The 13,634-nt window shown below is 38.6% G+C and overlaps 1 protein-coding gene across 6 annotated transcripts in view; it reads right to left on the minus strand.

Annotated features, from left to right (window-relative positions):
* Nucleotides 1-13,634, minus strand: part of RARB (retinoic acid receptor beta) — a 532,878-nt gene that overhangs the window by 91,386 nt on the left and 427,858 nt on the right. For all 6 annotated transcript variants that reach the window (XM_038392096.2, XM_038392089.2, XM_038392090.2 and 3 more), the window contains one exon: nt 12,019-12,167. In XM_038392096.2, the coding sequence (XP_038248024.1) occupies nt 12,019-12,167 (149 nt within the window). The remainder of the gene's footprint in view (nt 1-12,018; nt 12,168-13,634) is intronic.

The following is a 13,634-nucleotide window of genomic DNA, read 5'->3' on the forward strand; positions in this document are numbered from 1 at the left end:
TTCAGAGGGTTTTGGTGATATGCTTTAAAAAAATAAATAAATAAACAAGCCTTTTCAGATTTCTAACCCCTGAGAAGCTTTCTAGACTAGGCCCCCGAGTGGTGACTCTTTAGCACACATTCATTATTTCTTTTCTAGGGCCATCAAGTGATTAAAAAATTAATTGTGATTAATCGCATGATTAATAGCGCTGTTCAACAATAATAGAATACCATTTATTTAACTATTTTTGGATATTTTCTACATTTTCAAATATATTGATTTCAATTACAACAGACTACAACATGTACAGTGCTCACTTTATATTATTTTTATTACAAATATTTGCACTGTAAAAATAATAAACAAAAGAAACAGCACTTTTCAATCCACCTCATACAAGGACTGTAGTGCAATCCCTTTATCATAAAAATTGAACATACAGATGTAGAATTATGTACAAAAAAACCCTGCATTCAAAAATAAAACAATGTAAAACTTTAGATTCTACAAGTCCAATCAGTCCTACTTCTTGTTCAGCCAATTGCTCAGAGAAGCAAGTTTGTTTACATTTGCAGAAGATAATGCTGCCTGCTTCTTGTTTATGTCACCTGAAAGTGAGAACAGGCTTTTGCATGACACTGTTATAGCCAGGATTGCAAGATATTTAAGTGCCAGATGTGCTAAGGATTCATATGCCCCTTGCTGCTTCCAGAGGATGTGTGTCCATGCTGATGATGGGTTCTGACCGATAACAATCCAAAGTAGTGCGAACCGACGCATGTTCATTTTCATTATCTGAGTCAGATACCACCAGCAGAAGGTTGATTTTCTTTTTTGGTGGTTTGAGTTCTGTAATTTCCAGATCACAGTGTTTCTCTTTTAAGACTTCTCAAAGCATGCTCCATACCCCATCCCGATCAGATTTTGTAAAGCACTTCAGATTCTTAAATCTCAGGTTGAGTGCTGTAGCTATCTTTAGAAATCTCACATTGGTACCTTCTGTGCATTTTGTCAGAGTTGCAGGAAAGTGTTCTTAAAACAAACACGTGCTGGGTCATCACCCAAGACTGCTATAACATGAAATATATAACAGAATGTGCGTAAAACAGAGCAGGAGACATACAATTCTCCCCCAAGGAGTTCAGTCACAATTTTAATTACCATATAACTTTTTTAATGAGCATCATCAGCATGGAAGCATATCCTCTGAAACGATGGCCAAAGCATGAAGGGGCATACAAATGTTTAGCTTATCTGGCACATAAATATCTTGCGATGCCAGCTATAACAGTGCCATGCGAACGCCTGTTCTCACTTTCAGGTGACATTGTAATTAATAAGTGGGCAGCTTTATCTCCCATAAATGTAAGCAAATGTGTTTCCTTTAGCGACTGGCTGCACAAGAAGTAGGACTGAGTGGACTTGTAGGCTCTTAAGTTTAACATTGTTTTGTTTTTTAGTGCAATCATGTAACAAAAACCCTACATTTGTAAGTTGCACTTTCATGATAAAGAAATTGCACTACAATACTTGTATGAGGGGAATTGAAAAATACTATATCTTTTGTTTATTATTTTTACAGTGCAAATATATGTAATAAAAATAATAGAAAGTGAGCACTGTACACTTTGTATTTTGTGTTGTAATCTAAATCAATTTATTTTAAAATGTAGAAAACATCCAAAAATATTTAATAGATTTCAATTGGTATTCTATTGTTTAACAGTGCGATTAATTGTGATTAATTTTTTTAAATCATGATTAATATTTTTGATTTAATTGCGTGAGTAAACTGAGATTAATCAACAGCTCTATTCTTTTCATTTGTTCCTCAGAGTTTTGTTGTCTCAAAATAAATATGTTTCATTAGTATAAACTTATAGAATCATGACAGGACACAAAACTATACAGTGACACCTTCTCTCTCACACATACAGGCCCTCTCGGGAAAGGCAGGCAGACAAGAAGCTTGTAAGGAAGAGCAGCCTACAATGAGCAGAGGGAGGAACTGGGTCAGCTAGAAGGATCAAAGAAGTAATGAAGAGAGGGAGGAGCTGAGCTGACTGTCTTTTGATCCCAGGGTTGTAGTACACTGTGTTTACAATAGATGGTATGGGGACCAGTCTCCTTTTGACAATATTGTCTCCCAGTAAACTTCCCTACTGAAGAGTATTTGAAATGAAAACACGTACATACTAAACAAGAATGTACTCGACCAGTCATTTTCTATATTGCCTCTATATGTTTATATTCCAGTTATTGCTCACTCCTCACGGTAGTTGAGACTGGCTAGGAAGATCCTGACATTCTACCCTAGGACTAGTTGGGCCTCAGTGCTGGAATGTGTTCCCTTGGAGATTCATCAGTGCCTGAATCAAGTGGAAACACTGGGCATAATACATGACATGTACATTTGGCATAGCTTTAGTCTGATGCTTTGCTTTGTATGTTTTGTCTGTTTTATTCCAGACAAAGTACCAATATAGTTAGGGAGAAGTTACAGGACTGAGGATCCAGAGACTTGGACTGTGCTGCAAGTTTTGCTGCAGACTGCATACACACATGCATAACCGTGCACCCCGAGCATATGTATTAGGATACAGTCTTCAATATCATGATCGTATGCTATTTCTGAAATAGTAAAACAGATTAAGCACATGGTTTCTATAATCTTGTAAAAAATGCACTTTAAAGTGAGCCGTGAGCTTCCTCAGCTCTCTTCCTTCTTTCACTGCACATCTTGTATGTAAGTGATTTATTGTAGGTTCTGTTGAGATCAGTGGTTCTCAACCTATTTACCATTGTGGGCCATATATGCCGCTCTTTATGTGATATGTAGGCCACATCCACACTATATATAGATAGATAATATAGATATAGTGTGGATGTCACACACACACACACACACACACACACACACACACACACACACACACCTACCTATATGGCCCTGAGGATGTCACATGGGCTGCAGCTATGTGCTGATTGGTACAAAAGAGGCCAGAAAACCACTGGTTTAGAATAAACAGAAGAGCATACCACGTGGCAAAGAGTATTTTGCACTGGACTGTGATTCAGAAGCCCAGGTCCTATTCCCAGTTCTGCCACTGGCCTGCTTGGGTGACCTTGGGCATGTCACTTCACCTCCCTGTGCCTTAGTTTCCCCATCTGCAAAGTAGTGCTAATAATACTGACCTCCTTTTTAAAGCACTTTGAGATATATTGATGAAGTGATATATACGAGCTGGATATTATTATTATTATTACTACAAGATGCTGCACATGTGGATTTATGATTGTGTTTTATTTGAGAAACAGTAAGTGATCATGCAGTCAAAGACTATGCAAACATGAGAGGGAGAAATAAACCTGTAGGTGCAATCTTTGACACTTCCTAACTTTTGAGTGTTTGTCCATTCAACTGTACCTTCTTCTAATCTTTTGAAGACTGTAAATAGCAGCCTTTGTAGAACAAAATACTCAGAGAGAAATAATCCACCATTAAAGTCAAACTCAGATACCAAGTCTCCTAAAAATTAGGAACCACTGAGTTTTTGCTACAATGCAAAACTGATGTTTCACCAGCTATTTAGAATAAATACACACCACACATGAGATGGCCCATACCACAACCCACACCACAAATGAGATAGCACTCCTATTGCATAAGAAGCACCCCTTTAGAAAATCTCCTCAAAGGAACATTTCATTTGGGATTAAAAAGAGCTTCTGTTCCCATCAGCCATTCAGTCAATGGGCACCAAGAACAGCACGAGGTCACGTTCTTAGGCAAATCAGAGTATTTCTGCACACTAGGGAGCAGACAACGTTCACTGGCTGGAGTGGAGGTAATAAGTCACAAATAACCAATGGAAACAGGCACAAGGGATAGGTGGATTTTCTAAATAAATATAATTAAATAATAAATAGCATTTGTATAAACTTAACATGTAATATATAATTAACATGTACATAAGTGGAATTAGTCAACAAATAATTCTATATTTTTGTACATTTAGAAGACCCTCAACCATTTATTTGATTACTCTACTTTCTAAAATGTGCCAATCACACAGTCGCTAAGCACATTTAATACAACTTAAGCCACAATTCAAAAATACAATAATCGCTCAGTGGATCAGTCTTCCCAGCCATCTTATCAACATCCATCCTCAGTACTCACCCAGAATGTAACCTGCCTCCCTATTAACTACTCACCACACAGCTCCAGAAAAAGCTCTGGAAAACATATGCACTTGATGTTGTGCCCTGCAGGTCATCACATCTGAGCTTATGCATTGATTGGCTGTATAGTCTTTGTTGTGAACTATTTTCTACAAAATTTCAACTTTAAAACTGTCTGAGATGTAATCCATTGCTTATTTGCATTTAATTCTATATGTTGTTGCCCATGTAGTAAACACAAAAGTGTGGTACAAACACAGCCATTGCATCCTATAGCATTAGAATAAGCTGAAGCTATCTTTATAACATGCTCTCAACAAACTCATCATTCATACTAAACCACCTACAAAAACCCAATGTATTTCACTGGGATTTCTGAGTTTAAGCACTCACTGATGTACCTCTGCAAAGTACTTTTCAAGATCACATTTTGAAATGTCATATTAAATACAGCAAAAAACTGCTTTTTTGTTCACTGTGTCACAGCTTTGGAATTATCTACAGGAATGTATTTACATTTAGCTCAAATGACCATTTCTGCTAGCAGGTATAATTAAAAGGCCGTATACTGCCCTTGAGTTATGCCACAACTCCCTGTTGACTTCAATGGGAGTTGAGTGGGAGGAACAAAAGTAGTGTGTGCTCCACAGTGACGAGAGGCAACACAACCCTAGGCTACATGTAACTCACTGGAACTCGTATTAAGTAAAAAATAACAAATTAACTCAGAATGGCCTGGAATCAACTACATAAAAATTGTGTTAAAAGAAGCCTTAGAAGGAAAAGTATAACAGATTGAACCGCAGTTCACTTGCTTCTGACATCACATGTCAATATGTCTTCATAGCTTTGTACAGACTATGCTTGTATACAAACATATTATTTACTTTTTTCCCTCTCTCTTGAAGTTGTTACAAATTATGCATACTTTATTGATCTGGGGTGAGCTTCAGTTTTCTCATTCATCTGTAAACAAACATGCCATATTTGTTCATTTGTTTTCTGAAGGTTTTATTTTGTTTTCCCAATAATAGTTTTGACAATTATATATTACATGGCTTGAGAGAAGATAATGGGAAAGATTCTCATTCACCCTTAAAAAGAGAAGGACTACTTGTGGCACCTTAGAGACTAACAAATTTATTTGAGCATAAGCTTTCATGAGCTACAGCTCACTTCATCGGATGCATGCAGTGGAAAATACAGTCGGGAGATTTTATATTTACAGAGAACATGAAACAATGGGTGTTACCATACACACTGTAACGAGAGTGATCAGGTAAGGTGAGCTATTACCAGCAGGAGAGGAAAAAAACCTTTTGTAGTGATAATCAAGGAGGGCCATTTCTAGCACTTGACAAGAACATGTGAGGAACAGTGTGGGGGGGAATAAACATGGGGAAATAGTTTTACTTTGTGTAATGGCACATCCACTCCCAGTCTTTATTCAACCCAGGAACCTATCCTTGCAACAAACCCCATTGCCAACTGTGCTCACATACCTATTCAGGGGACACCATCATACGGCCTAATCACATCAGCCACACTATCAGAGGCTAGTTCACCTGCACATATATCAATGTGATATATGCCATCATGTGCCAGCAATGCCCCTCTGCTATGCACATTGGCCAAATCGGACAGTCTCTACGTAAAAGAATAAATGGACACAAATCTGACATCAGGAATTATAACATTCAAAAACCAGTCGGAGAACACTTCAATCTCTCTGGTCACTTGATTACAGACCTAAAAGTGGCAATTCTTCAACATAAAAACTTCAAAAACAACGAGAGACTGCTGAATTGGAATTAATTTGCAAACTGGACACCATTAACTTAGGCTTGAATAAAGACTGGAAGTGGATGTGTCATTACACAAAGTAAAACTATTTCCCCATGTTTATTCCCCCCCACACTGTTCCTCACATGTTCTTGTCAAGTGCTGGAAATGGCCCTCCTTGATTATCACTACAAAAGGTTTTTTTCCTCTCCTGCTGGTAATAGCTCACCTTACCTGATCACTCTCGTTACAGTGTGTATGGTAACACCCATTGTTTCATGTTCTCTGTAAATATAAAATCTCCCGACTGTATTTTCCACTGCATGCATCCGATGAAGTGAGCTGTAGCTCATGAAAGCTTATGCTCAAATAAATTTGTTAGTCTCTAAGGTGCTACAAGTACTCCTTTTCTTTTTCCGGATACAGACTAACACAGCTGCTACTCTGAAACCTGTCATTCACCCTTGTATACTAATTTTGCAGTGTAAAAGGGCCCTTAAAGTAGGTCCGAATATCTTTGCATTACAGCTGGAGGTGGACATGTGGAGGATTGGTGTCATCACATACATCCACCACTTTAAGGCTCCACTCCACTCCCAGAACCAACTAAAGGAGCCTTAGTGTAAATGAGAATCTGGCTCAAATTGATTTAAAAGACAAAGAGAATAGTTACCTATTTTTAAAAAAGGCATTTGTCATGAAGGGCATTGCCCTGCAAAAGGAATACTGTGTTAGCCTCAGTGTCCACAATGACACATCCATGGAGAACATAATGAATATGTAGGCAACTCCACGAGGGTTATGAAATGGTAGTTAGGAATAAGTTACAGGACTGCGGATCCAGAGACTTAGACTGTGCTACAAGCTTTGGGGCAGACTATTCACGCGAGCAGAACGGTGCACCCATGAGCATATGTATTAGGATATTTTTCTGTTCAGGTTTTCTACTCAGCTGGACCTCCTCATGAATCAACAACCTGGAACAAAGCAAGAACTGTTTAATTTTCTCCATATTTCTTTTTTTTCTTTTTCCCCTGGTCCCATGGGTATTTCTTATCTTGTCTCTGTGAGATTTGGTCCTCTGAAATTGCAGTCTTGCTTCACTGTACATATTAATGCCTCTTTTCTACAGTCTGAAAGTCTGACCTATTTGCAATAAAACTACTTGTTTGGAAGTATGGAGGAAGCAAAACAAGTGGGCGTAATATTTCCATAGCCAAAGTTCAGTGGAATTTATTGACGTAGCTACTGTTTAAATTTCCTGATCCCCATAATGTATGAAGTTTTATATACAAATACTAACATGGGGAAGATGCTCTTCTTCTGAGATAAGAGCTGACTTGGGGAATACTCTGTGAAACAGATTTATTTACATTTTGTTCATGAACATGAACAATAGACAGGCACTTTGATGGTACAAACAATAGACAGGCACTTTGATGGTACAAACAAATTTGCCAGCATGTAGTACAAAAATACTACTCTCCTTTATACACTTTGCAGTCTCTCTCCCTCCTCCCCCCCCGCCCCATCCAAATTGCTCTCAGCAGCTTTTGCTACCCACCAAGTTTGTGCCAGAAATTCATGCAGTGTATTGGCAGCAAAGGAATGTCGCCTTTTAAATGCTTAGAACAAGGGACAAGGCTCTAACAGACAGCAGAATCTGCCAGAGCACCAGTTTCTCCTCTTCATCCACACAATGCTGACATTGTTTGGGAAAGCAGCTCACTATACTCAATCCCCCTTTTCTGCAGATCTTGCTACAATGAAGAGTGAAGTCAGTACCAAAGAGTGGAGCTTTCAGTAAGAGCCTTACAACCACTTGCCCCAGCTGGGTGGAACAGAGTTGCTCATTTTGCAAAGAATTTCTTAGCGTGCTCTGTAGCAACACTCTGAGACTCGTGCAATTTTCCTTTAATAATATCCTGTAATTTGAAGGTCATGAAATACATCAGTAAGTTCCAAAGGATATGTCTGAAATATTGTGCAGTTTACATAATTGAGAACTTAAACATGAGAACATGAACACTGCACAATGTGGTTCTGTGTGCGTGTTATTTTATATAGAAAAAAAATAGTTAGCTCTGAAATTTCCCTTACGAACACGTTTGCTTTTCAGTTCATTTGTGAGAATCTAATATAAGAAGGGATAGACAAGACATAATGCAGACTTCATAGTTGTGGCTCTTGCAGTGGACTACCCAGAAATAAAACAAAATGCCAAGATTTTGGGTGCCAAACCTGTAACATCTAAAAGAGGCCTGCTTTTCAGAAAGTGCTGAATGCCCACCTTCTGAAAATCACCCCCTCTTATGATGTCTCAAGTAGAGAACTCAAAAAAATCTAGGCATTCCAAATCACTACTCAATTAGGAAAATCTTGGGCAAATACTGGCCATATTAGTGCATTTGGGTTAAGAAAAAAAAGCGGGGGGAAGTTGTTATTATTTAAAATCATTTATATAGCAACATATGTTTACATGATATTTTATGAGCAGAGATTATGACTCACTCCATGTCTGGAAGAGTTTAAAATATACAGACCAACCATTCAGGTGAGGTAGGGTGTGGGAATTAGGGATGAGAAGGAAGAAAAAGGATTGCTTGAAAAGGCTAGATAAAGAAAGGATAAAGAGAGAAAGCTCGACAGTGGAGGATGGCAAATTATTTCCCATCTTAGAAGACAGCATGATGAAAGTTGAATCTGAAGTAGAGAGTGGGGGCTGGAAGGGAGAGAAATGGAAGAGGGAGCAAGAGGGCAAGTTAATCAAGTTGAAAGATGACCGGTGCATTTACAAGAGTTTTGGCAAGGAAGACAAGGAGGGTTGAAGGTGGATTCTGGTGAAGAAATGACAGCACTTAGTGAGAATCAATATGGTAAAGAGTCAAATGTAACACCATGATAGCAAGCCTGGGAAATAGAAATGATAGTGGAGTTGTTTGTGGAGATCAAAAAGCAACAGGGATGAAGAGTTCAGTTTTCAAGAGACTGAGTCTGAGCTGGCAGTTAGACAAAAAAGAGGACATGTCAGAGGCATTTAAGTAAGGACAGAAGGGGAAGAAGGGTCAATCTGGGAATCATTCATGGGAAGGCAGTAATTGAAACCATGGGAGGACATAAGATTATCTAGAGATGAGGGAGAGGAGAGCACCAAGACTGGAACTTTGGGTGATAACGGACGGGAGAGGTACAGACATGAGGAGCTATTTACGTGGACACTGAACAAGCAGTCAGCAAGATATGAGGATACAGTCATGGAAGCCAAGACAGAGAAAATGGCAAAGGAACATAAGAACGGCCATACTGGGTCAGACCAAAGGTCCACCTAGCCCAGTATCCTTCCGACAGTGGCTAATGACAGGTGCCCCAGAGGGAATGAACAGAACAGGTAATCATCAAGTGATCCATCTCGTCGCCCATTCCCAGCTTCTGGCAAACAGAGGCTAGGGACACCATCCCTGCCCATTCTGGCCAATAACCATTGATGGACCTATCCTCCATGATCTTATCTAGTTCTTTTTTTGAAAGGTGTTATAGTCTTGGCCTTCACAATATCCTCTGGCAAGGAATTCCACAGGTTGACTGTGCGTTGTGTGAAAAATACTTCCTTTTGTTTGTTTTAAAGTACAATGATCAATAGGAGAGGGCTGGGCAGTACAGGACATATGTTTCTGTGGGGGTGAAATCTGGGACTGGGAGTGTGTTGTAGACACTCTGTGGTAATCTTTTAGGCTGGTAAGAGCCAAGGTGTGGCTGCAGCATACGTAGAGACATAGCTGGGAGTGACTAACATGCTGGAGGCTGTTTGTGAACAGTTCAGGTTGGAGGCTGCATCTGCAAAACCTTGTAAAGGAAAACAAAGAGAGATACTGCAGGTTAAAGGGCAGAAGTGACACAGCCATTCATTGGTCTGGATTGTACCCTGGTATTTCATAAGTACACTTGCACATATTTTTCAAAAATAATGAAGTCTTCGAAACATGCAACCTCTCTCTTGCATTCTGCAATTATATTCTTGCTGAAAAAGGGGAGGGATACCATCATTTTTGTATGCGCGTCTCAAGAAGAGCAAATTCGCAATTAAGTGAAGTGAGATTTACAAGTTTCTATTGTACTTTTTCCAAACAGAAAGGGAAATTTCAGCAGCATGGCAACAACCACAGCACTACAATATCTGAGAACGTGGCCAGGGAATACAAGCAAAAATTCAACACTGGAAGGAGAATTTAAAACACAGATGATCTTATATGCTAATTTTGAAATACCTATTTATGGTATATTTATGGAGCAAAAATATCAGGCTGAGATCCTGTAACCTCTTTCCCGAAGAAGTCAGAGCATCACTGAATTCAAAATCACAATAATGCAAACCAACCGGGGTGGGGAGAGAGAGTCCTTAGGGGTGCAGCAGACCCCCTGCATGCAAGAAGCTGCAGAACTGGGGCCTAAATGTGTGGTTAACTAATAACAAAATCATAACAAATACCAATATTTCATATGAATACACCAAATATAGATTTTATTCATTTCTTTTAATAAATGCAGATGTTTTAAATGGAAGGTTAAAATATTTTATCATTTTTATAGTGTCTTACCTCCAGATATCATAATTAGTGTATGTTAGTAGAGAAGAGAATGACCTCAAGGTGTGTTATCCTATACGAATATCATTCCTTGTCCTGCACTCAGGTCTTCCCACTGCATTTGTGAGACACTATAATCATGCTGCAAGACTGAGACTGTTCTGTGCAACATACATCAACCCTAAACTCAACCCTTTTGTACAGTAGCACCCATCACGGTCTGTGCCTGCACGCTGTTGCTCTTTCCACACTGGCTGTTCATATCTGGCAGGACTTGACTAGACTATTTGCCTAAAAAACATCATGAAACTTAGCTCTGTATGTGTGTACGAGCACATGTACATGCACTTGTGTAGGGGGTGGAAGCACACTCGTGTGGACTACAGAACCAAATTTCAAAATACAATAACGTTGAGAGTACTTCTGCTCTATAACCATTCTCACACACCAAAAGAGGTATTGCACAGTAGGTAACAATCACTAATAAAACCCAAACCTATATAACTCCTATTTGGCACATTTTCTTCATAATTTCCCCCAATGTATCATCATATGTCCCTCTAACATTGCTAGAAAAAAACGTGGCTATCAGATGATCATGTTGCACAATACCCTCGTCTAACTGTTCTATGTATTCTCTCTCAAACACACATGGGGTTCAGCTCACCTAACCTCTCTGATGCATGTTCAGTCTCTGCAAGTATATACTCTAGTACTCCAATTCCCAGATGCCATGGATTCATTACAAACTGCGTATGTAAAAATATTCATGGTGATTCAACTAAAATACTGACAATCACAATGTTGAAAAGTAGCTGGCAAACACATCCTTATTTCTACTTTGTAGTCTGTCAAAGTTAGTTTTACAGATGCCATTCTGTCTGTGTTCCATAATCAAACCCCATATCTGACCACTGATACATTTTTGGAAAGTCTGGAAGCATATTCATATTTTAACTTCATGCTGGCCCTTAACTGTGTAAATTCTGTAAAATCTCAATTCTGCTGAACTCTGAGAAGGTTCAGATCCATATTCGACCTTTACATCTCTAAATTTACTATAGGCAGTATACTACATAAAAGTACAACAGAGAGGATGAACTAAGGACAACAAATAACATTGTGAACCCCACCTCCCAATGCAATACTTAATTTATCAGTGAACACAATGCATTAAAAGAAGGAGCCATCATGTGTTTTTACATCATTCTGCAAAGCACCACATCTAAAAAGATGCACTTCCAATTACATCCTCATGTCAGCCAATCATATACTGCTGTAAGCATGGAGAGGACAGGTTACTCCAGGAATGACAACCACTTGTCTGGCCTTACTCACTAAGTCAGAGTTAATTCAAGCAGGCAAACTATCCTGCCTTTGGAGGCATTAAAGGCATTAAATCCAGTTTGAAACTAATCTGCTTAGCCCATCTCTAAAAGAAACATAGGACTTTCTAACAAAATACCAGTGGGGTTTTGGTACTCACCTTGCATCCCTCACAGGCACTGACGCCATAATGATATCCAGATGACTTGTCCTGACAGACAAAACAGGGCTTGTAAACACGAGGGGGAGGAAGTGGGGAAGGTGGGCTTGGGACAAGTTCTTCAGAACTCGTGCTCTGAGTTTCGATAGCTACAAAAGAAAAGAAAAAGAAAAGAAAAGAAAAGAAAAACACCATGTTAGTGCATTACCTTTGACTTTTATATACTGTATTATTTATCCCTTTACAGCTACTATAATTGTGTATCACAAGCATATGTTTGGCTTTCTTCGCAAAATTTAAGAAGAGATGCCATCAGATCCACACCCTATCTCCCTAAACACAGATGTATTTTTTTAAATGAATAGGATGCATAAATTCAGACCCTTCCATAATCTTGCCATCCCACATTCCAAAAGGCACATGGCATCAGATCCACATGCTGGGCCAAATTCCACATTAAGATACCCCCAACACAAATCCTTTAGACTAGACTAGGAAATTAATTTGGGCATCAGAGGACAGAATTTAGATCATATTCTAGATTCTGCCCTTGGAATTAAACATGAGCTATGGGTGCGCACATCTGAGCACAGAATTTGGTCTTTGGATGCGAAATGACTTGTGAAATATCTATCCATTCAACATCTATCTTTTAGCTAAACATGCTATGAAGTCTCTCACCTACCTCCACAACAGAGATAGCATTTTCAGGGTGCAAGTTTGTCAGAAGGATATAGAAAGTCATCAATATGCGTTAAGAGACTGATGATTTAAGCATAGGACTGGGAGCACAGCAATTTCTAATCCTATAGTTTCTACTATCTGTACAACTGACATAATGCAGTAACACTTATTTATCTGCCTTATGGGATATTAATGTTTGTAAACCACTTTGAAAAGGGGCCACTTAAGTATTATGACATCTTGTCATTTTACTGCTTTAATATTTCTGGATGGACATTTATTTTGAATCTGTTGAGACATTAGTTACTCCTTTCTATGAAACAACATGAAGTCTCTGTGAAGCAGGATAAAAGATGTGAATTTGATCTTTTCAAAGCATCTGCATTAGTTTTCTCTGATACACCATCATCATCATTCATATTTACTGTAGATGTGCAATACGTTTCCTTGTTTCAGTAAATTGTTCTGCGGCTTCTCGGACAAATACCTCTAATTTTTCAACAGATACATAGCAATGATGTAACCTATGAATTTGTATCCATCCGGAAACATTAGACATTATCCACAGAGCTAACTCTCAAGAGTCTTAAAAGTGAACACTAAAGAATATTAGTCAATAGAACATTTTGGACAAGATTTACTGTCCAAGATGGTTTCCACATTTTAAAAATGTTACATTTGTATTACATCTGGATTCATTCCCAACCCGCATTTTTCAGAATTCACTGACACTAAGCAAAAACTGTTACAAGCAACATGCTACAGGTTCCAACTCTACAGAGCAAAGTTTAAGTTTTTTCTTAATTAAAAAAAAGAGGGAAACAAAATCCACTATATTCTTTCTTTTAACAGTCATTTTTAGCATTTAAGATAGACACAGAGCACTCAGTTATTGATTTGTGCACAGTCATCCTGCTTAAATCAATAATCTA

Source organism: Dermochelys coriacea, chromosome 2, assembly GCF_009764565.3.
Source record: "Dermochelys coriacea isolate rDerCor1 chromosome 2, rDerCor1.pri.v4, whole genome shotgun sequence".
In the NCBI taxonomy this organism is placed as follows: domain Eukaryota; kingdom Metazoa; phylum Chordata; order Testudines; family Dermochelyidae; genus Dermochelys; species Dermochelys coriacea.